General features: G+C 34.8%; 3 protein-coding genes and 1 long non-coding RNA gene across 5 annotated transcripts; 3 read left to right on the top strand and 1 right to left on the bottom strand.

The window, feature by feature from the left end:
- Positions 1–277: 277 nt before the first annotated feature.
- Positions 278–892, bottom strand: LOC131802053 (uncharacterized). Its single transcript, XR_009342022.1, has 2 exons — positions 605–892; positions 278–533 (listed from the first exon to the last, which is right to left on the bottom strand). It is a non-coding gene; the product is annotated as an uncharacterized LOC131802053 (long non-coding RNA).
- Positions 893–1,517: 625 nt separating this feature from the next.
- LOC101896726 (cyclin-Y) lies at positions 1,518–7,022 on the top strand. The gene is made up of 4 exons (XM_005190330.4): positions 1,518–1,992; positions 3,291–4,246; positions 4,310–4,713; positions 5,672–7,022. Exons 2-3 carry the CDS (start codon positions 3,523–3,525, stop codon positions 4,690–4,692), a joined length of 1,107 nt encoding a protein of 368 aa, XP_005190387.1. The 5' UTR covers positions 1,518–1,992; positions 3,291–3,522; the 3' UTR covers positions 4,693–4,713; positions 5,672–7,022.
- A 2,934-nt stretch (positions 7,023–9,956) lies between these two features.
- On the top strand, positions 9,957–14,771 carry LOC101897017 (homocysteine-responsive endoplasmic reticulum-resident ubiquitin-like domain member 2 protein). 2 transcript variants are annotated; one of them, XM_005190332.4, is made up of 5 exons: positions 9,957–10,735; positions 11,509–11,677; positions 12,550–13,037; positions 13,395–13,769; positions 13,838–14,771. In XM_005190332.4, the coding sequence occupies exons 1-5, from the start codon at positions 10,689–10,691 to the stop codon at positions 14,190–14,192; spliced, it is 1,434 nt and encodes a 477-aa protein (XP_005190389.2). In that variant the 5' UTR covers positions 9,957–10,688; the 3' UTR covers positions 14,193–14,771. The 2 variants fall into 2 exon arrangements, with proteins under 2 accessions (XP_005190389.2, XP_058977319.1); XM_059121336.1 differs by lacking the exon at positions 9,957–10,735 and adding an exon at positions 11,237–11,256.
- A 4,757-nt stretch (positions 14,772–19,528) lies between these two features.
- Positions 19,529–24,909, top strand: LOC101897193 (alpha-aminoadipic semialdehyde synthase, mitochondrial). The gene is made up of 7 exons (XM_005190333.4): positions 19,529–19,774; positions 19,851–19,997; positions 21,388–21,943; positions 22,013–22,587; positions 22,651–22,721; positions 23,357–24,441; positions 24,513–24,909. Exons 1-7 carry the CDS (start codon positions 19,694–19,696, stop codon positions 24,806–24,808), a joined length of 2,811 nt encoding a protein of 936 aa, XP_005190390.1. The 5' UTR covers positions 19,529–19,693; the 3' UTR covers positions 24,809–24,909.

Genomic DNA, 24,909 nt, shown 5'->3' with positions numbered 1-24,909 from the left:
TAAGTGGATTTCTATCTACTGCAAGTTTTAAAAATACCAAATTTGAAACAATTCCGTGGGTAAATGTGACTAAGATCATTAAAATACAGTGGGGACCTTTATATTGTACACAATTCCGATAGATCCACCGTAGTTACACACAGGTTTAAATTCACAAGTTCCACGCATATATGTACATTTATTATTTACTCACTTTTAATGGCAAAGCATCAACCCTAATTCTAATACAAAAGGATAACTTGGAATCTTTACACATTTCTTAAAAACCTATATCTAATGCTACAAGGAGAATTATTTATTTTATTAAGAGAATACAAAATAAGTGATAACATAACATATATTTTGTATTTTCGCACTGGATTCTGTGCTGTTAAAAATGTCGTGAGGGAGGAACCGGAAGGAGTGGGACGACATTGCCCATCTCCGCATTATGTTTGTTAAGAGTTTTGCGATGCACTATGTTTGGATGATGATCCATTCTACAGCTATCGTACGCACCAGCAATACAGACGGACGGGGCGCCTCCAAATGTCCTGAAACGGATTTCGTCGAAAGAGGCGTTATTTCGATCAGATACATTTTGGTCATATGAATTTATACAGACCTTCTCTAGCGATATGACTGATGGTATAATACGTATACACTTCCAGTTATTGTAGTATTTTCAGTTTATATGTTAAAAAATATACTAATCTCAACTAATATATACATATGAATAAACAAAAATAAACTTATCCAATGTTTCAGAATGAAGAGTTCTGATTGGTGCAAACCAATTTGCCCCAAATTTTATACTTCAAATAAATTCGCCCTGGTTAAAACTTTGACATATCAAGTTTCTAAAAAAGTTGCTTTGTTGTAATTTTCGCCTATGTTGCTACCTGGTATTTCTACCATGAGTTGCTGTTACTGGATAATTCTTACTGGGGAAATTTTCCCAGTAAACAAATACTTACTATAGCTCTGTTCCAGAACCTGCCAGAATCTACAAGTTTTGAAATTTTTTTCGTTATCATTAAGGGAAATTCGTTTATAGTAGTAAAAACTTTAATATTCATGCAGTTCTGGAACAGACCAAATTTATTTTGCCCCTTATAATACATTGGAAGAGGTATCACTTTCCTTGCAGAAGGTCACCAATGTGAATAATCACTATATTATTTTTATAATGCATAATTATGTATATGTTACAAAACATCAGATGACCGGCATTTATATCCTCCTAAGGGTGTATTTAAACGCACTAGGTTAACCCAATGAATCTATTATAAATGAGTGTTAGGAAGATAAAGTCATGCAATCATGTGATTGTTTTTCGACGGGATTGAATAATTTTTGGATTAATCAACTAAATGTATTAAATCCAGAGGGGCTAGCCCTCAGTGCTGTAAACGTACCTTAAATTTTAGGTGCTGCCAGTAAGTTTAATAATCGATAATCGCAAATCCGATTATTATTATAGTTGGCAATGCGATCTGCGATGTATTTTGCGAATGTTATCGACTTTTCATCGCTAATTTGACACCGCTAGAATCGAAGAAAAAATACCAAAGACAAAATAAGCGAAGAATAGTTTTTCAACGAGAATTTTCAAAAAATAACTAAATGATTGTATAAAACGCCATGAGTAGTCGGTAATATCAAAGGCATATATTATGGCTCGATATAAATCTGTGTAAAAAATATAAAAGGGTAATAATCAGTGGGTGTCCGACTTGAGACCATTGAAGAGCTACAACAATCTTAGAAAACAAACTGTAAATGTTACAACCTACAAGGCTGGATTATTACCAAGAAGCTGTTTTTCATTGAGAGAAACATCGTCTAGTTGTTGAGTTCTGCAATTTTTAAATATTCTACACTCCTCCGCCAAATAATCATATTCTAGTACCGTTCAGACGCCCCACCCCCACCCAAATAATAAATACATATGTACATAGGCGACGGCGACGTTGGGTTAAGCCTACAAGCGATGACAAAATTTGGTGACTGGTAAGTTTCACATGTTCTTTTTCCAGCGAATTGCAAATTTCTCTAATGACATTGTGTTCAGGTTTTCTGCTCAACGTGGTACCCCATGAATAAATATTTGTTTAATTCCATTATTTAATTATGAAATTCTTATCAAATTTGTTAGTGCCAGCCATTTGTTGATCTTGTTATGTACACACTCTAAGACAAGGTCTCAGTACAACACGTATTCTGCCGCTGTTACGTTCATTCAAAAGAAAAGAGTTTAGGGAGGCTTAAATATATGCTTGTTCTATCTTTATAAAAATTGGTTAATCAATTGGTACATTGATATCATGGTTTTCGATCCATTTCAATCTTCTAATGACAGTCACGTCTGCCTGCACAGAGGACTGCCTCCTAAAACAACTAAAATTTATATTTGAGCAGAATAAATGTAAGTTAAAATTCTGCAGCAACTGCAGCTATTTGCGTGGCCACAACTGTTCTGTTGCTTTCCACATATTGTTAATGTAAGTGTGCAATGTTGACCTAACTTTGCTGGTACTTGGTTTCTCTGTTCTTTCTCTTTTGTGTCTGCATCTGTGCATCTTAAAACATCTGATCACAAGTGGGTGAACGGTTGGAGTAGCAGATTATATATTGTAAGTGTTGCTGTCTCCAGCATATAAAGGAAATGCCATAAAAAGTAGGTAGTCGGCGAGTCTTTTAAAATTAATTGTGTGGCTGTGTGTAGCTGCTACTGTTTACAAGTATGTTCGCCGAGTAACCCATTCAAACTGTATAAAGTTATCTCCATTCATGTAAACATATTCTATGACGCCAGTGGTTCAGCAGAATGTCGCTAAGTCCATTTGTATCAATATACAGTTATTTAAATTATCGGTTGATTGTAATTATGAGGAGCGAATGCTACTTATGAGGTTCCTTTAAATAGCTGTCTTTGATAAGATCTTTAAAAAATGTATGAACAAAGTCATTAAACTTGTTAAGCTTGCATAAGGATACGTATTCACTCTTTGTAACGTTAAACTCTATAACTCGGATAAGAGTTTGGTGGCATATTAAACTCGTAATACTGTTTGGTTCACACAAATAAATAGGAAACTACGGAAATACAGGGATTGGTTGTAGTAAAAAAACTGTATCTTTACAAAAAGGTTGAGAATGTCAAACGTAGTATGAAATACGAAGGAACAAAATACTATGGTTTAAAGTAGTTGTAGTATATTTATATTAATATTTTGGACCTAACTAATATTCCTTGTATGTTTATATTTATTTTAAAATGTAATAATTATTATTCTACTGTTTTTTAGAACCACTAATCACGTGTGAATAAAGAGAAGACGCCACGTATATGTCCAGTGGAATTCGTTGACATCAAAAAAGAGAACAAGAAAGACATTGATTGCATTTATTAGTCCAGAATACTTCTATTAAGATATAACTTTAAAAAGAAAATCGAAAACTTATTTAAATCCTTAGTATTACGAACACATCTGAAATACTACCACAACAACTACATAAAGCTACAGATTACACATTAAAATGGGTAATAAAAATTCATGTTGTGCCTACTCGAGTCCACAATCGGACCGAAAGTCCAAAGATATACCGCCCGTCTATGAGGAACGTCATCATATACACCAACACACCTCGCAACATCATCTAACAGATGGTGTAGTTCACACAGCATCTACCGCTGCCATACACCACAATCCAGAAATGGTGGACAATTCACAAACTCTACAGCATATATCAGAGCGCGAGGCGACAGAGGGAGAAGAAGACCCTTCTGTTGACCCTACCGCAGCCACAATGTTTCTCGAACGCTCAAAAGTGGAAAACGGGGGCATTACACGCAAACGATCTCAGCACCAAATAGCACAGCACAATTCTTCCGGTGGCTTGAAAAAGTCTTCTTCGTGTTCCACGATATACTTGGATGACAGTACAGTGTCCCAACCGAATTTAAAGAACACCGTCAAATGTGTTTCTCTAGCCATTTATTATCACATAAAAAATCGTCAATTTGACAGACGTCTAGATATTTTTGATGAGAAACTACATCCCTTGACACATGATCCCGTTCCCAATGATTATGATTCGCACAATCCCGAACACAGACAAATATATAAGTTTGTACGTACTCTATTCAATGCGGCCCAGTTAACTGCTGAGTGTGCCATCATAACTCTAGTCTACTTGGAACGTCTGTTAACTTATGCAGAACTGGATATAGCTCCTTGCAATTGGAAGCGCATGGTTTTGGGTATGCATCTAAAGTGTGCTTCACATTTTTTGTTTACTTATTTTACTTTCATTTTCGTTTTAGGCGCCATTCTGCTGGCCTCCAAGGTATGGGATGATCAAGCGGTATGGAACGTAGACTACTGTCAAATCCTTAAAGACATTACCGTGGAGGATATGAATGAGCTGGAAAGGCAATTCTTAGAACTTTTGCAATTTAACATCAATGTTCCATCATCAGTATATGCCAAGTACTACTTTGACTTGCGAACTCTGGCCGAAGCCAATGAACTGTCATTTCCCACTGAGCCTCTGTCCAAAGAGAGGGCACAGAAACTGGAAGCAATGTCACGAGTAATGCAAGATAAGGTTACAGCAGAAGCTTTGAAGAATGGCATTAAGAAATGGTCGTCTATGGACAACATAAGCCAAGGTGGACCTAGGCGTAGTGTAGCTATTTTATCGTGATTTTTATTAGTCTATTAAGATGTAAGTATAATGCAATAAAAAAGCCCGAATCTATGTATATTAATTGTAACATTATAGTTCATTGTACACTTCACTGTAATCTAGAATTGAGATCTAAATATCTCTAGGACTAGTGGAATATTTTTACAATCCAAAAACAGATGTTATTTTCTGAATATTTCCGTCAGGCCTGCAGAGCTGTATATATGTTGGCTCCAGTATTTCCACAACATGACAATTTTTCTGTCAATTTGTATTAAAATCTTTTAACCCTTTCAGTGTCAATGAAAATTTTTGTCGAGATAAAAATCTGAAATTCCGTACTAATTTACTAAAATGTGCTCAGAAATTCGAAAACGAAACTAATAGAATATAACTGCAATATTTTTAAATAGCGAACGTGTCTGTTATTAAAAAATATCAAAACTAACGGTTCGTAAGAAAAACAAAAAATGGCAAAGAAAGAGAGTACTTTTAAATGTCAAATATATTTGACAAAAACACTGAAAGGGTTAATTAGGGGTTATTAGAACCCTTAACGGTCGGCAGACTGTAAGCGGAGTGCATCAAATTGTTATTATGTAGTCTGACATAGCTATTTAGTTTATCCATAATCATAAAATGATCTGATATGGACACAATGTTATGGCCTGTTAATTGTTCGATTGAAAAATTTGAAACTTGCTCTCCAGACAGACTGACAGCTTCTTCCACAGCAAAATGGGGCCAATTTGTAACAATATAAAATTATATATGCACACAAAATGAGCTGATCCCTTTAAAGTGTAATGCTATGTGATATATGTCCAATCACGATAAATTTAACTATTAGTGATAATGGAAGTGGTATGAGATTTTCAATGTGTTTTTGCAAAAAAAGAAAAAATAAATATAATATCTTATTTCATACTTGCAATTTTATTCTTCAAATAATACAATTTTTAACATTGTTTAATCTTACCTTATATTTATTTTACAGGTTCGACAATGGTTTTGATGCAACATTTGAGGTTTGCAAACTATTTGAAAATGAAACGGAAACTAATTGCCAAAATTAAATATTCTTTTTTTGTGTGCACATAACAATTTTCTTCGATATTAAAGCGTTTGCTTAGCAAAATGCTGCTGAACACAAAACTGAATATTATTAATACGTATTAATTCAATAGCGAAACGTTTTAAAGTAGAGAAGTACACATGAAATTACTATCAAATACAAAGAACTCCAATTATCAGCTACTACAACTGAACAACAAACGCAATTTTGAAACTAGATTTTAAACCCAAAAATAAACGAAACTAATTCGTTTAAATATTTTTATGGATCATTGATTTGGCTGCTATAAGAAAATAATTAAATTATGAAACCATTTTCTTTTAATGTTTGTTTTTATTTTTATTCTTTTTTTTTTTTTTTTTTTGCATGTTAAATATTGTATTTGTATATTGAGCAGATAAACTAAAGCAAAACTTTTGTAATGAATTTATGTGATGTTTAATTTATGTTTAATTAAATTTCTGAAACTTCCTCTTGTTTATAAATACGTTTTTATTGTATTGCAATTTTATACTGTAAGAATCCGGATTCCTTAAATAAACGAATGGATTAGAAGGTATAGGAATATGTAGAAATACAATGGCGTAGTAGGTATGTGACAATAGAAAATTGCAAACATTTTAACTATGATATGAAGTTGATACACGAGTATAAGTTTATTTTAAACTTACAACCAGCGTGATAAACAAAAAATTTACGCCGTTGCAATAGGAATGATAAAATTTAATTTTAAACTGCTTAAGGATTACTAACTATAAAAGGTGACACAAGAATTTTAAATACCAAATACTGATATAAAACCAGATATAAACGACCAGGAGCATTATGTGAAGTACGTAGAAGCACGTTTGTAGTCTTAGTTTTTTAAACTTTCGGAAGTGGAATATATTGAAGAGATAACAATGGGAGAAGCCAATAACTTGTAAGTGGTAATCACAATAATTACCCAATTGTCAAAAACATATAATTTTATATTTTTTATACATAATTCTAGCAACAAATACAAGACGTTTTATTGCGCGACATGATGATACGTTGTAGATAATTTTTGTTTACTTTTTTCCAAATTTTCGTTTTGTTCTAACTAAGCACTAATTTCATACGTACATATGTACTATGTCGTCAAAATATCCATCATTGTAAGTCATAAGTAATAAATCAAATCTTGCATACTGCATACCCGACGTAATTTACGTATTCAATAAATTTAAATATTTTACAATGAAAACAAAACAATAAATAATATAAAACAAAAATCAATTTCAAATATCAACAAAGTTGTTTGATTTACTTAATGGGTGGAATTTTAAATACCTATTGAAATAAACTTAAAAAGTGGGGTGGTTCAAAATCGATGTCAATTTTTTTGGCGGATCTCCCTTAAAAAACTTTATTTTGCCAATGGGGCTTCATGTTATGGAAATCTCGATTTTTTAATATTTGGCCATCAAATTAAAAATCGTTCTCTCTCATGCCACAATTGCAAAAGTAGAACAAATCTCCCTCCTAAATACAATGTTGTCTGTCAAACCATATTCACAATTAATACATGTGCATGTATTGCTGTAAATAAAAAGTAAAATAATGTCAAATTATTTTAAATTCAGTTCCAAAAGAAATTCAAATTTTCGACGTTAACGGCCAACAAATTGTACAATTTTTGGATAAAGGATATAGTGTTACTATATAAGGTTTAATTTTGAAGAATAACTCATTCACTCATGTTTTGTGGACTTTCCAATGCAAGAATTTTGTTAAAAAAAATGGAAAATAATCAAGACCAATTTTTGCATGTGTAAATTTGACACTATACGACTCCGGTACAGAGTTGCATTTTTCCTAGTTTCTTGAAGTTGAGCAACCAAACCTACAGATGTGGCGATTTGGACAAAGAAAATAACAAAAATTGCAGAAGTGGGATGGATTCTTGTTCTGTGAAAATATAAAAGAAAAAATGTTTCCTTTGTACAATTTCTCTTTTTTATAAAAAATTTATTAGGTGTGTCTGGTTACCCTCAAATTTGTAACAATTGTTGCAAATTGTTACTGGAAGTCGTCTGTTAACAAAAGATCAGCAAAAGAGAGCGACTTGGCAGTTCTTTCGCTGAAAGTTTGCAAATTTTTGCTGGACCAATTTCTTATGCAATCACTTGCAACTCTTCTTCTCCTTCCGGACATTTTAAAACATATTTATTTTGAAAAACGCAAGCACAATTTTTTATTTTTCGATTCATTTTTAATTTTTGTGTTCTTAATTTCTCTTATTTGCGGATAGATTGAATATATATTTTTAAAAATAAATAAATATATATTAGAAACTTAAAATTCTATCACACAAAAATTAAGAAACTGATTATATAAATTGTTGTTCCCTTTTGTTATAAACATGGTAAAACTAAGAAGGTAAAGTCATTTTAAATAAGCATTCCCATCTCTGCATTTTCTGTAACTTACCTTGTCAAATTTCACTGTATAAAAATAGGATCCCATCTCTGATTTGTGTGTATACAATGGATTTGTAAATATAAATTTTGACAATGTTGTCAAATGAATAATTAAAAAAAAATGTTATATGATTGGATGACTTTACCTTTTTAATTCTACCATGGTTATAAATGTTTAATTCCCATGTACCTTGAATTTTTTGAATTTCTTTTGAAATCAAAATACTAAGTTTGTTGTCAATATAGTTTTCTCGGCAAACCTCATTGCTCAAGTATAAGGTCCCCTGCCAAACGACCTGACTACCAAATGTAATGTCAAAATTATTGTGATTGTTATCAAAGAACAAAAGATAAACTAATAGCCAACAAAATGTAAGCAAATTTTTAAGCTTCGTAAAATTACAGAAATACAGCCTTCGCTATTTAACTCATTTTAAAAAAGAGAAAAAATTTGAAAAATATGGAAAAAACTTGTTGTACATAATTTTTAATGAGTCTGTTCTACCTTCTTATTGTGCCATGGTAAAAATCAGAATAGTATTCCTTGTTGTTACCATGGTACAATAAAAAGGTCAGGTAGAGCTATCAGCTGTTTACAATTTTTGTCTAAGTGTGCCCGACTTCTGCCAATTTTTTGTATGTATTTATTGTTTTGAAAATGATAAATAATTTTTCAAAACCAATAATTGGAAGACATATACATTGCGGCTCGCGTATTAAAGTTATCAACCAGCCATGAAATTGAAAGATTGAACAGTTTGGATCATGTTTTTGAGAGAAAATTCGGTCATTTCATTCATTGTTCGCGCTATTTGACTCATTAAAATATGAGGGAAAGTATGAAAAAACAAAAATATAAAATTTTGAATGAGTTTGACAGCAAGCGGGCATAGCCTCAGGGCTGTATTTCTGTAGTTTTACGAAGCTGTTCTACCTCCTTATTGTACCATGGTTGTTACTACCAGAATTACAAAGTACAGTAAATGTATTTGTGGTATTAATCCGGGTAGATGTTTTGTATGTAAACGTACTTTAATATTGACAATGACTATCCGTACTAATTCAAGTTCGAACTTAACAATTCTCATGTAACAATAGAGATGCCATATTATTGAATATACAAGATACGAGGAGACAAACTACAATTTAAATCCGTTTTTACCGTTTTCATGATGTGTTTTTGTGTGGAGTCAAATGAAATTTCAATATTTTTTATTAAATTTTTAATTTTACAAGGTCCTCACATCATATTTTAGTATTTGTAAAGAACACCAATACAGCTGCATTTATAATTACACGTCATATAAATTTTTACATGCATGCAGAAAAAGTAGCCAATCGCATGTTTACAAATGGTCAAAAGAATGTAGGGATTCAAAACTAAAACAACTGTAAAACCCGTGTTGTCCGTAAATACCCTGATTTCCATAAAAAACATGAATAATTGGAACTCGGGACCTTCTTTGTATAAAATAAATAAATAAAACAAAAAATCCAGCTATTTTGATCTCTATATGTCAAAGAACTTTGCTGCGCCCATCATCAATTTTTGGACGATTTTTTATATTTTCATAGTTAACATTTTCATTCAGTAAATAAGTCCACAATAACCTTCCGAAAAAAATTAAAGTATATTGACAAATTGCACTAAAAATCAGCTGTGCTCTCTATTTGGTGTAGTAGACCGGTTGAGAGAAATTTGTCTAATTTGGAAACTCTACCGAGTCAATCAGTTATTTATATGCGTATGTGTGCCGATGGGGAGGATATTTTTCGGTGTAATATAAAAGTTGAATGTGTTCATTAAACTTGGATCCGTCAAGACACAAGGCTTACTAGATAAGAATTGCTGCATTAATTGCAATAAATAAAACTAAAAAGTGTAAATAAATTGATATCAAAGTTCAACAATCCCCAAATAGATTGGCAACACTAACATGTAGTGAAAATAAAATAAAGAAACGTCAAGTGGCAGAGGTAACAAGTGACGGAATTTTTTCATCTTCGCATCGGAACAAAATTTTCCTGTGATTTTAATTGTGTATATGGATAAATACAGACGGAAAATTTAATAATAAACTTTTCGCAATTTGCCGCGGCAGTGAAAATATTAGTACGACACGAAAAACTTCGAATACGACAAAATATAAAGAAAATTTGATAACATAACACATAGTACCAGAGGAAAAAAAAAACAAGAAAGTTGACAGCTAATAGCAGAGGAAGAGTCACAACACTCGCATATACACATTCACGTCTATCAATTTATTTTGAGAACATAACAAGTGATTACCAACAAGAGTGAGTGTGTGGAAGAGCGAGAGAGTGAAACAGAGTGGAAAACTATAAAAACAAAGATAGTAAAAGCAGATTTATTCGACGGAAAAATTTCGTTTTGTCAACTGCGTTAATTAATTTTGTACGGAGTCAGCAAGCGAGCGACTTTATTGGAATACCGTTCTGAGGACAAAAATAAAAAACAAAGCTGCGACACAATGGATGACACCAACAATTCATCCTCGGCTGCTTTTCAAGTTGCGGGGTAAATAAATTGCATAAATTTACAATACTTTATTGATCATCTTGTGGATATTGAGCACGGTGTAACATTAGTGAACCATCGTTATTCTTAAAAATTTAATAATATTAGATAATATAATGCGTTGCACTCAGATAACACTGCAATTTTGTATTTGCCAGTGAAAGTCTTGTTCGTCTGACGTCAAAGTTAACAAAACATTCGTAACTAAAAACATGAAATGTCTTTCGAAATATTGCATTAGATAAGTTGTAGCTGTTGTTGGGATTAAGGGTCCCGCGATTGGAATCGCCAACAAATTTATTTTTTTAGCAATCAAGTTAATTTTACGAATTGTGAATTGTCCAGGGATACCATAATATTTTATGTTTGTTGGATATGCTAACAGAATTCGCCAAATCAAAATCTCTTCATCGATTTCTTGTTCAAAATTGGTTCCCGATGTTTACGTTTAGAAAAACATTACTTCATTAGTTTTTTCTAATATACTTGGGTAACTCCGATCCGAAGATTGAAAAATACTGGTTAGTAACGAATGTGATGTGATGTATGCCAATCGTTTTTTGTGGACAATTTCACGACGATTACTTTTAGCCATATTTAAATTTTATTTTTTGTTCAGATTTTTGTCATCTTTTTTATTTCGAAGTTGAGAAATGCTCAAGTTTTGCATAGTTAACTCAACGTAATCACATCTACAGGTGGCTCATTAGTGCTACAAGCTGTGGAAAGAGTATTTTAAGCCAATGTAAATATTATTTTTTTTAATTTTTCAGAAGCAAACAAGTAATGGATGTTGCACCCACCAATAAATCACCATCATATGTTAAACTCTTGATTAAAGCTTCCAATCAGCAATATGACGACCAAATAATCGAAAGCGACCTTTCTTGGACGGTAAAGAGACTAAAGTCCCATTTGGCATTAGTTTATCCCAGTAAACCGGTAAGTATTGCAATATGTAATTATACTATATATATAAAAGGTAGGGTATATAATGTTGCAAATTCACAACTTATGCTTTAAAAAACACAATTTTATTGGAAGTATGTTGTAGGCATGCTGAGTAAAAATGAATTGATAATTTGTTTACTGTTTATATTTATTTATTGTATTTAACCAGTTTTTATGCATATTGGCGAATAAAACTGGAAGTGTGCATATTATTTTGTTTTTGTTTATCAACAGCTGTTGTCTTTCCCGTATCTACTAGAAGAAATTTCATGAAGTATATAAACATAGATTGATTTCAATGCATATTCATTTGAAAAGTGTATAAACCATTTTTATAGTTCTGGATATGTGTGACCTGTCATTTCAGAAATAGCTTCGGGCCAGACACTTCGCTTTAGGTTTCAACATAACATTAGTTCCAATGTAATAAATTATTTTCTTTTGAAAACTAAAGCATTTCTTTACCTAGTATTGTTGTTTATAAAACAAATGACATGTTTGTTTATTCAAGTGTTTTTGTTTTGCTTTTATCAGAAAGCTTTCTTATCAGTTTTTACACTAGCCGAGAGATCGACAAGTGGCTGTTTTCTATTTGCTAGAATTTCTACGTTTCAAATATTCGTTCCCCGCACCGAAAAAGGCACCATAACATTGTGTTTGATATAAATTAAATGCCAGACGTAATTGCAGGGCTTGAATATCAAATGAATCTCGTTAGTCAATAAGTTGACGTATGCTCACATGCAATCAAAACACTGGTATTGTGGACGATATTTTTGAAGAATAGTTTCTGCTTAGTTTTCTTTTATTGAACTTAATTTTCTTCACATGACTCTAAATATTTTCTATTCCATTTTTTTTAGCCTGTGGCAGATCAGAAGTTAATCTACTCTGGTCAATTATTAAATGATAATTTGCAACTGAAGGATGTTATACGCAGCTACAAAGACGTTTATACTCACAATCATATAATTCACTTGGTTTATACACCGAAAAACTTGCCTCCAGTCCCTCCAGCAGCGGCTACCTTGAAAAAATCCAAACCAACTTCGTCAACTTCCCCAGGATCTAACAGCATGGCATCTGAAGATGGAATACGTCAGAGGCATACGTCATCTAGTGTTGGTAATACATCTACTAATCAAAATGGAATTCAAAATCAGAGAAATCCTATGGGCTACTATTCTCAATATATGCCGCAGTCTACAACTACTAGTGGCGGAGCTGGACCTCCATTGACAGTTCCTGATTATAGCCAATACAATATGCAAGCGCTGGCAATGCAGCAAGCCGCCATGTACACATGGATGCAACAAGTCTACACCCAATATATGGAACAGTGTTTAAGAGCGTAAGTTCAAAACATAATGTAGAAAAGAGTGGAGGTATATAATTTAGAGGGATTAAATTGTAATATCGTTCACCATTCTGGTTGTTTCTTTTATTTTCTCAATCAACACATATTGTTTAATGCAACCGTCGCTCAACCTAGCGGTAATCCGATGATATTTAACCATCGTATGTCCTTAGAAAACTAGATTTTCGATTTGTTTACATATACGCAATATAAGTTATGCATATTAAATGCACTATTTGTACCATCATTTCTTTTTTGTACGTGTACCATTTCTGTTTTAGAGATCACCAGTAAACTTGGGTATATAACTAGTTTAATTATATCATAATCTATTTCAAAAATTATTTACAGGTCTAACAACTTGAATGGGACTTCAGACGATGGCAATAGAACAGCACTGCCGCCTTTTTCTGCATTTCCACAAAATCCATTTTTACCCCAATTTCCACAAACTGTGATACATAGCGTGGCTCCAAATACCACAATGACAGCTAATACTGTTGCAGAACAACAACAGCCGGCTCAGGAGCCAGAGCAGCAACCCGCGCAGGCGCAAGTTGCTGCACCCCGGTTTCCCAATATGCCGCAGGAGGAAGCCGATAATAGGGATTGGCTGGACAATATATTTTCAATTACTCGTTTGGCCTTATTTTTGACAATATTGTATTTTAATTCATCGCCCCTACGTTGTTTAGCTGTGGTCATTATAGCAGGTGGCATATATCTGTAAGTCAAGTTAATGCATTAGAAAGGTAATTCAAGGGACTATTAATATAATCTAAACTACATTTCAGATATCACATTGGCGTCTTTCGTTTTCGCCATGAACGGAATAATAACAACTTGAACCGCAATAATAATGCAGTTCAAAATGCTGCCGTCGATCAAATTAGACAAGGAGTTGGTCAGCAGCAACCCCAAGAGGAGCAAGCGAATGCAGCACCCGAAAATAATGTCAATGAAAACAATGGCGATGCTCCGGCCGCAGTGGTTAATAATACTGACCAACCAGCAAATGCTAACAATTCAAATGCAGCAGGCGGAAGTGAAGTTGTCGCCAATGACAACAATGAATCGATGATTTCCACATTGCGCACATTTGTTGTCACATTTTTCACTTCATTGTTGCCAGAAACACCAGCTATCTAAATGAGATGGTGCAACAACACCACATTATGAATGCTTTAATCCTCAGCAATATATTTCCCCACATAAGATTATCCTCTACATTTCCACATTAGCCGTTATTGATTGATGCATTGGAACGATCCCGATAACCTACATATTTATTGCACATATTTAATTAAGGCCTTATGTTTAGAGCCAAACTTTACTTTCCAATTCGGGAAATTTATTCGTTCATGTGGACGAAATTAAACTGTTTGTTTTTCCTTTTTCAGTTTATATCAATCCTGCGTTACAATTAAATTTTTATTAATACTGTGTATAGAAATTTATAAGTGCGAGAAAACTATTATATATGAATGTTATTATTTAAATTACTGTTTCCCCTTTTTGTTTAGTGTATACGTGTTTATAATTATATATTTTTCTTAGATTAGTTTTAAATATAAATATATTGAAAGAAAAAAATCAAAACTACATGTAAAAATATTAATAAAAAAACTGAATGTAAAAATCTCACGTTTTTAATTTCAAGCAGTTAATAACTCGCTTTAACTTTTCAAAACAAATAAAGATATTAAATTATTACAAAAATTAGAATAATTTGTCGAAATATTTGCATGATATATAATTACAAGAACATAGAGGCCATTACTACATACGTAAGGGTAGAAAAAAGAAAGACTGCCTAACTAACACTTACACTTAAACTAGTATACGCTGGACACTTGACACAAGAATAGAGTCTCATTTGCACAATCTAATATGGTACTTGACTTTTTAGTTTGTTTTTTATTCACATCCAAAGCACCTATGTTAGATGTGGGACATATTTTACAACATTTATAAATGAGCTCTTATTTTCGACATTCCGTGTAGCGTAAAGATAGTAATTAGGCTTAAAAATCTAAAGACTGATATTTTGTACTTATTTCATTACTATTAGCTAAAGCCTAGACTCGAAAGATTTGTTTTAAGTATATCTTTAAGGTGTCCTGAAAGTTTGTTAAGGATTTTTTTAACCAGGGTTGGACGCTCTGTTGCTCGTCTCTATCTGCAGACCATTTAAGCGCAATTTAAGCATATAGTCAAATTATGCAGACTAAAAGTTATTGATGTTTACAAAACATTTGTTAGTGTATTCGTCTTTTTAATGGATTATCCGTAAAAAACCTCTTGACAGCAAGAGAATATTAAGGTTGAAACTCGTCTTCGTTGTTGGCCCCGGGCCCTGTTTTATTATTACAAAATTATTACTCACCCCAATTATGAAAAAAAAAATTCTCATACATTTTGTTCTAATTTCCCATTGTTGTTGTTGTGAATAATGTGAATACCTTTGGTAACATTTATCGCTTTGAAATTGCATGGGATTTTTTTTTTTGAAAAAAAAAAAAAAATGAAAAATGTCTAAAATGACATACGTAGACCATTTCACAGTTATCAGCAAATATAATTTAATGTTCGAAAATATCAGCTGATTTTGTTTGTTCCCATAATTTGGTAATAGCAAATCAATGTGAATGGCAATTCCCACGACATTTTATTTTGTGAGTGGGAACTCTTATTCCCTTTGTGAATGGGAACTCCCTTTTATTCTGTAATAGGGGTGACTATTAACTTAAAGAAAAATTTATGTTCACGAATACTTAAACTAATTTCATTTGCTGTTAGAATATCTAAAAACTAAAATGGGTTAAAAATAAATTTTAAAATAATGGCAAATCGGCCCGAAGAAAACAGTTATTTCTTAAACCAATAAAGACCCCAATGCCGAAATTATTTTTTCCATTATTTATTATAAACGAAGGAGTTTTGTTTATTAATTAAGATTTCGTGATTGTCAAAGTAAATAGAAGAATGCATGTTTCCGATTTTGGTCAAAATAGTTCCATAACATTTTCCCTCAAATCTGTAGCTTTCGTATATTCTTTGGAAACCTTTTATCTTCTATGGTTATATCTATATGCATCAATACACTTTTCCCACCAAACTCAAAATAATAAGGATATTATTTGCCGGCTTTCTAAGTGATTTCGGTCCAAATTTAAAGCAAAGGTCTTATGCAATTCTTATGTTTTTGGAAATACTGTCTTATGAATTTATGAAAATGTAGCAGATTTTTGGAATGAAGAAAACCCGTATGGATTTCACAGGAAATATTTTTTTAACAAAAATAATAATATTTTTATACCCTCCACCATACATAGTATGGATGATATATTAAGTTCGTCATTCCGATTGTAACTCATCGAAATAATAATTTTAGACACAACAATGTATATATATTCTTGATCAGCGTAAAATTTTAAGACGATTTAGACGCTACAGTTCAAACTAATAAAGACAGTAGTACTTTACCGCCTGGAAGAGAATTATATATATTTCCACGGGCTATACGAGCCCATATAACAGTACGCCCTGATATTCTGTATTTTGATGATTTTAGCCACATTTTTCAATGGACTTGTCTGAAATTCCACACAGGGAGTACCTCGTGAGTACTTTAGTCTCTAAAATAGAATTGTTTACATATGTCTACGATATCGTATAGCCCCCATTAAACAGTACCCCCCGATATGCGGTATTTTGATATACCACCTTCCAATATTCGGTATTTTTAAGATTTTAATAAAATTTTTAATGGATTTTATTTTTTTGAAAATTTCCTAATACGTTCCAAATGGTGGAAGGTATTCAAAATTCGTCCCGGTCGAATATACTGCTTTTTTACTTATTTTTGCTAAATTTCATAACAAATCCGGTTCTAATTCATCCACAATGTGAAATCATAAAAACATCTCAAATAGAGAGAAATAATTCAATTTGCTGTTTACAATAAATGTTACCAAGCAGAAGAGTAAGACCTCTACAACAAAATAAACAAGTAAAAAAGCACCTAAGTTCGGCCGGGCCGAACTTTTCATAACCTCCACCGTTAGGGAAGAAATTAAAAATTTTCAAAAAAAAAAAAAAAAAAACCGCCGAAAACAAATGAAAACCTTTTTTATGAAAGCTATATTTTTGTCATATGCTGTAGTAACGATTCGGATATTTAAATACAAAATTGTGAATAATGTCGCTAATATCATCAAAATACCGAATAAAGGGAGGTACCATTGCATGGGGGCTATAGAAAGACATGGACCTGCACAGAAAATTTTCTGTCTAAGGCTTTAGTATCCATTACGAATTTCAAATGCCACATTTGAAACAATTCCGGTGAATAATGTCGCTTAAATCACCAAAATACCGAAAATAGGGAGGTACCATTATCTGGGGGCTATACCAAAAGGTGGACCTTCATGGCCCATTTTCAATGCAGACACAATATACATTTGAGTAAAATTTTATCAACCTCTATATTTCGTTCTACAGACGGGCAGACACCGCTAAATCGACATAGAATTTTATGCTGATTAAGAATATATATGCTTTGTTCTGTTCTGACATATGCCTGACCAGATGCCTCGGACAAAACCGTTGTCCAGTTCAACGGTTCACTGTGATGATCCTAGCTTTGAAGATCCTACCTTGTACATAATTGTATCATGGTTCATATTATATATGTGATTACACATCGGCATCTACAACTCAAAAGTATTTTGACCAAATGAACATTTTGAAACCATTTGTTAGGCAACGGATATCTATCTGTCATTTGCTTGGGAGCGTGGATGCACGTTTATAGAAACGGTGGCACAGAATATTTTGTCTTTGTGCATTTGATTATAGCGTTTTGACGGTCTGCATAGCATCAATCACCTTCTAAGTATTTGAACATTTGGAATATATATTGACATATACGCTCGAATTTAGCATTGAAACATGTTTTTTAAATTTGTTGAAAATCGGATCCGTAGAGCTATAGTTCCCATGTATACATTTCACCCGATTTCAAATTAAGTATCTCCATATCAATTACATTCAAAACAAGATGTCAAAAAACAAGATACAAGAAGTATAGGGTTTAAGATTTCATAGGTTCATATGTATGATTACGTCCCTTTCCAACAACAACTTCCTAGATCTGTAATCAATAATTTCCGACGACTTTCGATCTCTTAAAACTAATAAAATTAAAGCATCGCTATTTATATCACCGCAAATGTCTCCATTCTTTTTTCAAAACATAATACGATGCATCTTCTGCTCCTGTATGTTTTTGGTCCATTTTGTTCTTGAAATAATGACAAAATGATCGGAGCCACGAGACAATGCGAATTGTCATGACAAATGTCCTGTATTTCAAAAGTCATGGCCCATTTCACCCCTGCGTTGATTGGTGCATAATTGTGAAATGAAGAGCGTCTTAAATCAATCAATAAATTTTGATTTATCTATCATTTCAACATCTAAATATTTTGCAAACATCTCTATAAAGAATAGACTTCCATTGTGATGCCGGCCCTTACTCGAAATTCGGTCCATAATTTTGATGTGCTGAGTGTTTGCAAACTGACATGGACAGATGGACGGACGCACATAGCTAGACCAGCTTTGCTCGGCGAGATAGGAGGATGACGAATATATAGAGAAGTTATAAACATTCTCTTTCATGAAGCAAATAAAAATCTGTCACTAGGAGCGATAATGGTTTTGTTGTCTAAGGAATTAGTTTTAAAATCAATTCGATCTCTACCCACCATAGTTCCGTCCAAACAAATGTTTGAAGATTTGTGGTTACGGTATAGCTTTTCAGACGTAAGTATGTATGACGGCTGCTGTCGTTTCGAAACGTAGCTATTTAAATTTAGTAAACACTTATATGGCTAGAGATTTCAAGTATTTTTAACACTGTTTATATCAGTACAAATCGAAATTCATTCGAGACAAGATAAGGAGGTTTTGTGCCATAAAACTTGGTTAGTTGGTGACATCGAAACTACGAGTGTAAATGAGTGTAGGTGTGTGTGTGGTGTTTACTGATTATCACCAACCAAACGACAGGCCATAATCGCAGAACACAACAAAAACAATCGTAATTATTTGAAATTATCATCGATTTGGGATAAATACACATCCAAAGCGTAAGGGAACATCAGCCAGCGTGTGCGTACGTGTTTACATAGGAACATTATTATCAGAATTCGTCGGGTCGTGCACATGGGATTATGTCTGGACATTATCAGTGTAACAAAACAACACATCCATGTGCACCACACATATGCGAATAGAGTTGTGGTACAATCAGTAATATCAACAACGCGGGAACCCCGATTTAATTTTGCACCATTTTTCATTCAAAAAAATAACGTCTTACCAATACAAACTTCTCCGGCACACACACAAGCATAGAGTGTTGCAGGCACTGGTGCTTGAGAACAAAAAACTCAAATCTGATAGGGGCTTGGCTCCTAAACGATTTTGGTCAGAATTATTTCAGCTGTCGAATCAAGCGGATCTCCAGCGAACGGATACGAATTTCAAAGTGGAAACGAGCAACGACATCGGCCATATCAGCAATTATTTTATAGTGAAATCGAATCCATAGCCATAGTGACTTTAATACGTATGCAATCAAAATGATGCGACTATTGCAGTCTCGTGCAGCAGCATGCTGCACAAAAGAAACAATTACAAAGTCATTCAGTAGATGGCGCCATGTAAGTATAGAGCGGAGAGTCTGAAGTGTGAAGTGGGGAGAGCCCATTGATAATTTGTAAATTGTCTCCCATCTAGCATGGACGTGTTATAGCCATACGTCGTGAAGATCAATCAGTTTGGGAGCGTAGAGCTGCACTTGGCCCCTCTCATGTCCAGAAGCTGGTTAAGCAAGGTGTAAAGGTTATAGTGCAACCATCAAATCGTCGTGCCTATCCCATGCAGGTAAGTGATGCCGATCGAAATGAGATTTTAGTAAAAGTGTTCTATGGAGATTTTAACAACCCAAAGATTGTCCTTGAAATGACACCCACCAACTCATTTCAGGGTGATATTCTTATGACTGCCCCACAATGCTTATCATCTTCAAATATTTGCAACAACAAATTATGATACAACATTGCAAAAATGTCAGGCACACACAAATAGTAGACGAAAAGCCACTGCAAATTCTCTTGTTTCTGTGCAAGGTATATACACAGTAATATAAGGGTGTACCGGAGTACTCAAGTACTTCCGTAGAATCTGAAGATGAGGAAAAATAGCTAAAGAGAATTGTTGTTTCATTCAGAAAAAAAGTATGTAGTTCGTTTACTGTTGATAGCCTTTTATCAGTTCCATTGACATTATTGCCAGTCTAACAACCGTTTATACATATATGTATATGTGTGTGCATCGATGTCTATAGGACTTTCTATTTCACTTGAATGCTTCTAAGAAATCAATTGCAGTTGTGTGTGTGTATGTGTTAATTGCAAGATAATTCATATCTGAAGGGGCCAGTCTCGTACGATTTATATTGGGGGTCTGATAAGGAAAATAGCAGCAATTGTCTTTGGAGGATCTTCAATAGCTATTTGGAACGTTTATCAATTCAAGTTGAAAATAGCATTCGTAAAAACATTAGTTATCTTGAAAATAGTTAATAAATAATTTATATGTGTGCGTTGAATGGGTACGCAACAAACTCGCCTTCTCGAGGACACATTTTCATAGTATTGGGAGAAAGTATTTTTAGAAAGTTAGATATGTTTCCAAAAGCAGCTTGTTTTCAACATGTGTAGACTTTAGCGAAAACACAATAAATATCCACAACTAGCTTATGGACCACAAGAGATTTAAAGTTGTCGATTTATTCCGTATTCAGAAAATGTCGTGGAAATTTCCATTTAAATATTTGTGCACTTCTTTTTTTATCATATCGCACAATGCGAGCCGAACAAAGCCGAACCATTAACAATAAGATTTTATGAACATATGTCGAACCATTATCTGCGGCGGCAAGCTTGCAGATTGAAAGTAAAAACTAACGAAACTCATAAGAATAGAATTGCGCTCAGCCATAATTCAAATTTCTCAAATCCAGCTGATTAAGGTGACTGATATTGGGGCGAAAAACACAAAAGCTAACGAATGAACGACATAACAATATGCTTTGACTAGCTGATTTATCAGCTACAATTAGAATTGCGTATCTCTGTACATGATAATTCAGAGCGTGACAATGAGGACACCTTTATGTTCACATGTGACTAAATTTAGAAAAAAATTAACGCTTGAAACGCTGATCTAAATCTGTTTTGGTAGATATTAAAAACCCTTTTGTTACCTATAGGCCTACCTGCAAGCTGGTGCCATCATCCAAGAGGACATCAGCGAGGCTTCCGTTATATTTGGGGTGAAGCAAGTGCCCATCGATGCTCTCATACCGGGCAAGACCTACTGTTTCTTCTCGCACACCATCAAAGCGCAGGAGTCGAATATGCCCCTGTTGGATGCCATTCTGGAGAAGAAGATTCGCTTAATCGACTACGAACGCATCATCGACGAGCGCGGAGCCAGACAGGTGGCGTTTGGCAAGTACGCCGGTGTTGCTGGTATGGTTAACATTTTACATGGCTTGGGCTTGCGTCTGTTGGCTCTGGGTCACCACACACCTTTCATGCACATTGGCCCAGCTCACAACTATCGCAACTCGTCCATGGCCCGTCAAGCTATCAGAGATTGTGGCTACGAAATTGCTTTGGGCATGATGCCAAAGTCAATTGGTCCTCTCACCTTTGTCTTCACTGGCTCCGGAAATGTCTCCCAAGGTGCTCAGGAAGTTTTCCAGGAACTGCCAATTGAGTATGTACCTCCAGAAATGTTGAGAAAAGTTGCCGAGCACGGAAGTGAGTACAATGAGGCAACAAAAAAGGGACGATTTTTAATAGCGAAATATTCCCTATCTCTTTTTTCAGGTCAAAATAAACTTTACGGCTGTGAGGTCAGTCGATCGGACCATTTGGAACGTCGCGAGGGAGGTGGCTTTGATGCCAAGGAGTATGACGAATTTCCCGAACGCTATATTTCCACGTTTAGCCAAAAGATTGCACCATACGCCTCGGTTATTGTGAACGGCATTTATTGGGCTGTGGGAAGTCCTAAATTGATCAGTATTCCCGATGCCAAAAATCTGTTACGACCAGCCAACACTCCTTGGTTACCCACCAGCAAGGGCAGCCCCTCCTTGCCTCATCGCATGTTGGCCATCTGTGATATTTCTGCTGATCCTGGCGGTTCCATTGAGTTCATGAACGAATGCACCACAATTGACACACCCTTCTGCCTTTATGATGCCGATCGCAACAAGGACACCAAGAGTTTCAAGGGCCCCGGTGTTTTGGTGTGCTCAATCGACAACATGCCCACACAGATACCCCGTGAAGCTACCGACATGTTTGGTGAATTGTTAACACCATTCGTTAGTGACATCATCAAGAGCGATGCCAAGAAACCACTGGAGGAGGAAAACTTTGCCTATCCGATCAAATCGGTAAGACCAACAGATACGGAATCGGTTTTTTTGTTCAGTTAATTAATTTCTTTCTGCTTACAGGCTATTATTGCCAGCAATGGAAAACTAACAGATAACTATCAGTACATTCAGGAGCTTCGTGAAGCCAACAAGTGAGTATTTTTTGTTGCAAGAAGAAATTGTTGTGGTCCACAGATGGGAATGATGCCAATATTCACTGAGTAGGGTAGGGGATGTATTCTTCTATTCACTGTGTAGGGTAGGGGATATACAGTGGCCTTAAACCCGAGGTTTGTAATGGATGGAGATACATTACTCACAATAATGTACATGGATAAGTTGTTTTCAAAGCAAGATTTACTCAGTCACTTCATCTCAGAGAGTGAGCACCCTCAAATATAAATATTGCAAAGAAAGAAACGGGAGGTATGGAATTGATAATTCAGAATCTATTGCGGGGCTAACCTATAAAATTTTGTGAGATAAACCAAATTCACATTTTTGAAACAACTGATCGAGGTTATTTCTCCCAGTAAAACGAATAAATTGGAAGTTTGGGACTGTCAACATTTTTTTCTCTCTCTCTCTTTCTGCTCTCTTATCATAGACTTTTGAGTAAACAGACGGCAGGTAGTGACCTTAAAAAACAATTGATACCAAACATCGAGTATACAACAGACTTATATAGATAAATCGCCATCTTGATCTTCACATATTTGATCACGTGATTCTAATTGATAAATATTTATTATAATTCATTTTTCCATTTATAATTCATTTCTTGCAGTTATCGTTCACGTCACAAGATTGAAGGTCGTTCAGATGCCGACAAAAAGGTGTTGGTCTTAGGAGCCGGTATGGTCTCGGCCCCCTTAGTTGAATGGTTGCATCGTGAAAAGGATGTTTCGATCACGGTTTGTTCGCAGGTTAAAGAAGAAGCTGACCGCTTGGCCAACCAATATGCCGGTGTGGACAGTCTTTACCTAAATGTCACCGAGAGCACCGATCATCTGCAAGAACTTTGCGGTAAGGCCGATGTGGTGGTTTCCTTGTTGCCCTACAGCTTACATGGCATGGTGGCCAAGTACTGCGTAGCTGAGAAGACTCACATGGTCACTGCCAGTTATGTAAATGATGAAATCAGCGCTCTTCACGACGAGGCTCGTCGCAATGGCGTGACAATTATGAATGAAGTCGGTTTGGATCCTGGTATCGATCACTTTTTGGCATTGGAATGTATTCATGAGGTCCAGGAAAAGGGTGGCGTTGTTGAATCTTTTGTAAGTTTCTGCGGTGGCCTACCAGCTCCTGAGCATTCAGATAACGCGCTGCGTTACAAATTCTCTTGGTCCCCACGCGGTGTCTTATTGAACACTCTGTCCGCTGCCAAGTACTTGAGCAAGGGACAAATTGTGGAAATTTCCGGTGGTGGCGATCTCATGTCAAATCCAAAGAGCTTAGACTTTTTGCCTGGTTTCGCCTTGGAAGGTTTCCCCAATCGCGACTCTACCAAGTATGCTGAGCTTTACGGTCTAGGACGTGACATACACACCTGCTTGAGGGGTACAATTCGCTACAAGGGCTTCTCGGAATCAATTCAACCCATGCAACTGTTGGGTTTGATTGATCCTGAACCCCATTCGCTGTTGCATCCAAGTGGACCTGATCTAACATGGCGTCAGCTCGTGATCCATATGTTGGGTCTGGTGGACACCAGTATTTTCTATGAAAATTTGAAACAAAAACTAGTCGAACGTATTGGAGATGCTGACTGCTTAGAAAGTTTGGGATTGTTGGATGAGACTCCTGTTGTGAAGTTGAACACTCCCTTGGACACTTTGAGCCATTATCTTGCTAATCGTTTGGCCTTTGGTAAGTACTATTTGTGAATGTAGTTTTTTGGGTCAATATAGATCGGTTCTAATTATTCATTTGCTTTGCAGAACGCAACGAACGCGATTTGGTTATTTTGCGCCACGAGGTAGGCATTCGCTGGCAAGATGGCCGTCGTGAGGAACGTGGCATTAATTTTGTCGTATACGGTCAACCACATGGTCACTCCGCCATGGCCATGACCGTTGGCAAGCCAGCTGCCATTGCTGCCAAAATGATTTTGGATGGAGAGATCCAGGAACGTGGCGTTGTCCTTCCCTTCACTCCAGACATCTATCGACCAATGCTTCAGCGTTTACGTGCCGAAGGTTTGACGGCAACCGAAACCACAAAATGGATCCAGTAAATAGCAACACCGGCTTTGTGTAATTATATGTTTTGTAATATTGTATTTAATATTAGCTACGTAGAGTAAGAATTTTGAAAAAAAAAAATAAAAAAATAATA

This window comes from Musca domestica, unplaced genomic scaffold (assembly GCF_030504385.1).
Source record: "Musca domestica strain aabys unplaced genomic scaffold, Musca_domestica.polishedcontigs.V.1.1 19, whole genome shotgun sequence".
In the NCBI taxonomy this organism is placed as follows: domain Eukaryota; kingdom Metazoa; phylum Arthropoda; class Insecta; order Diptera; family Muscidae; genus Musca; species Musca domestica.
The sequence above is the reverse complement of the archived record's forward strand: the minus strand, read 5'-3'. Positions and strand labels throughout refer to the sequence as shown.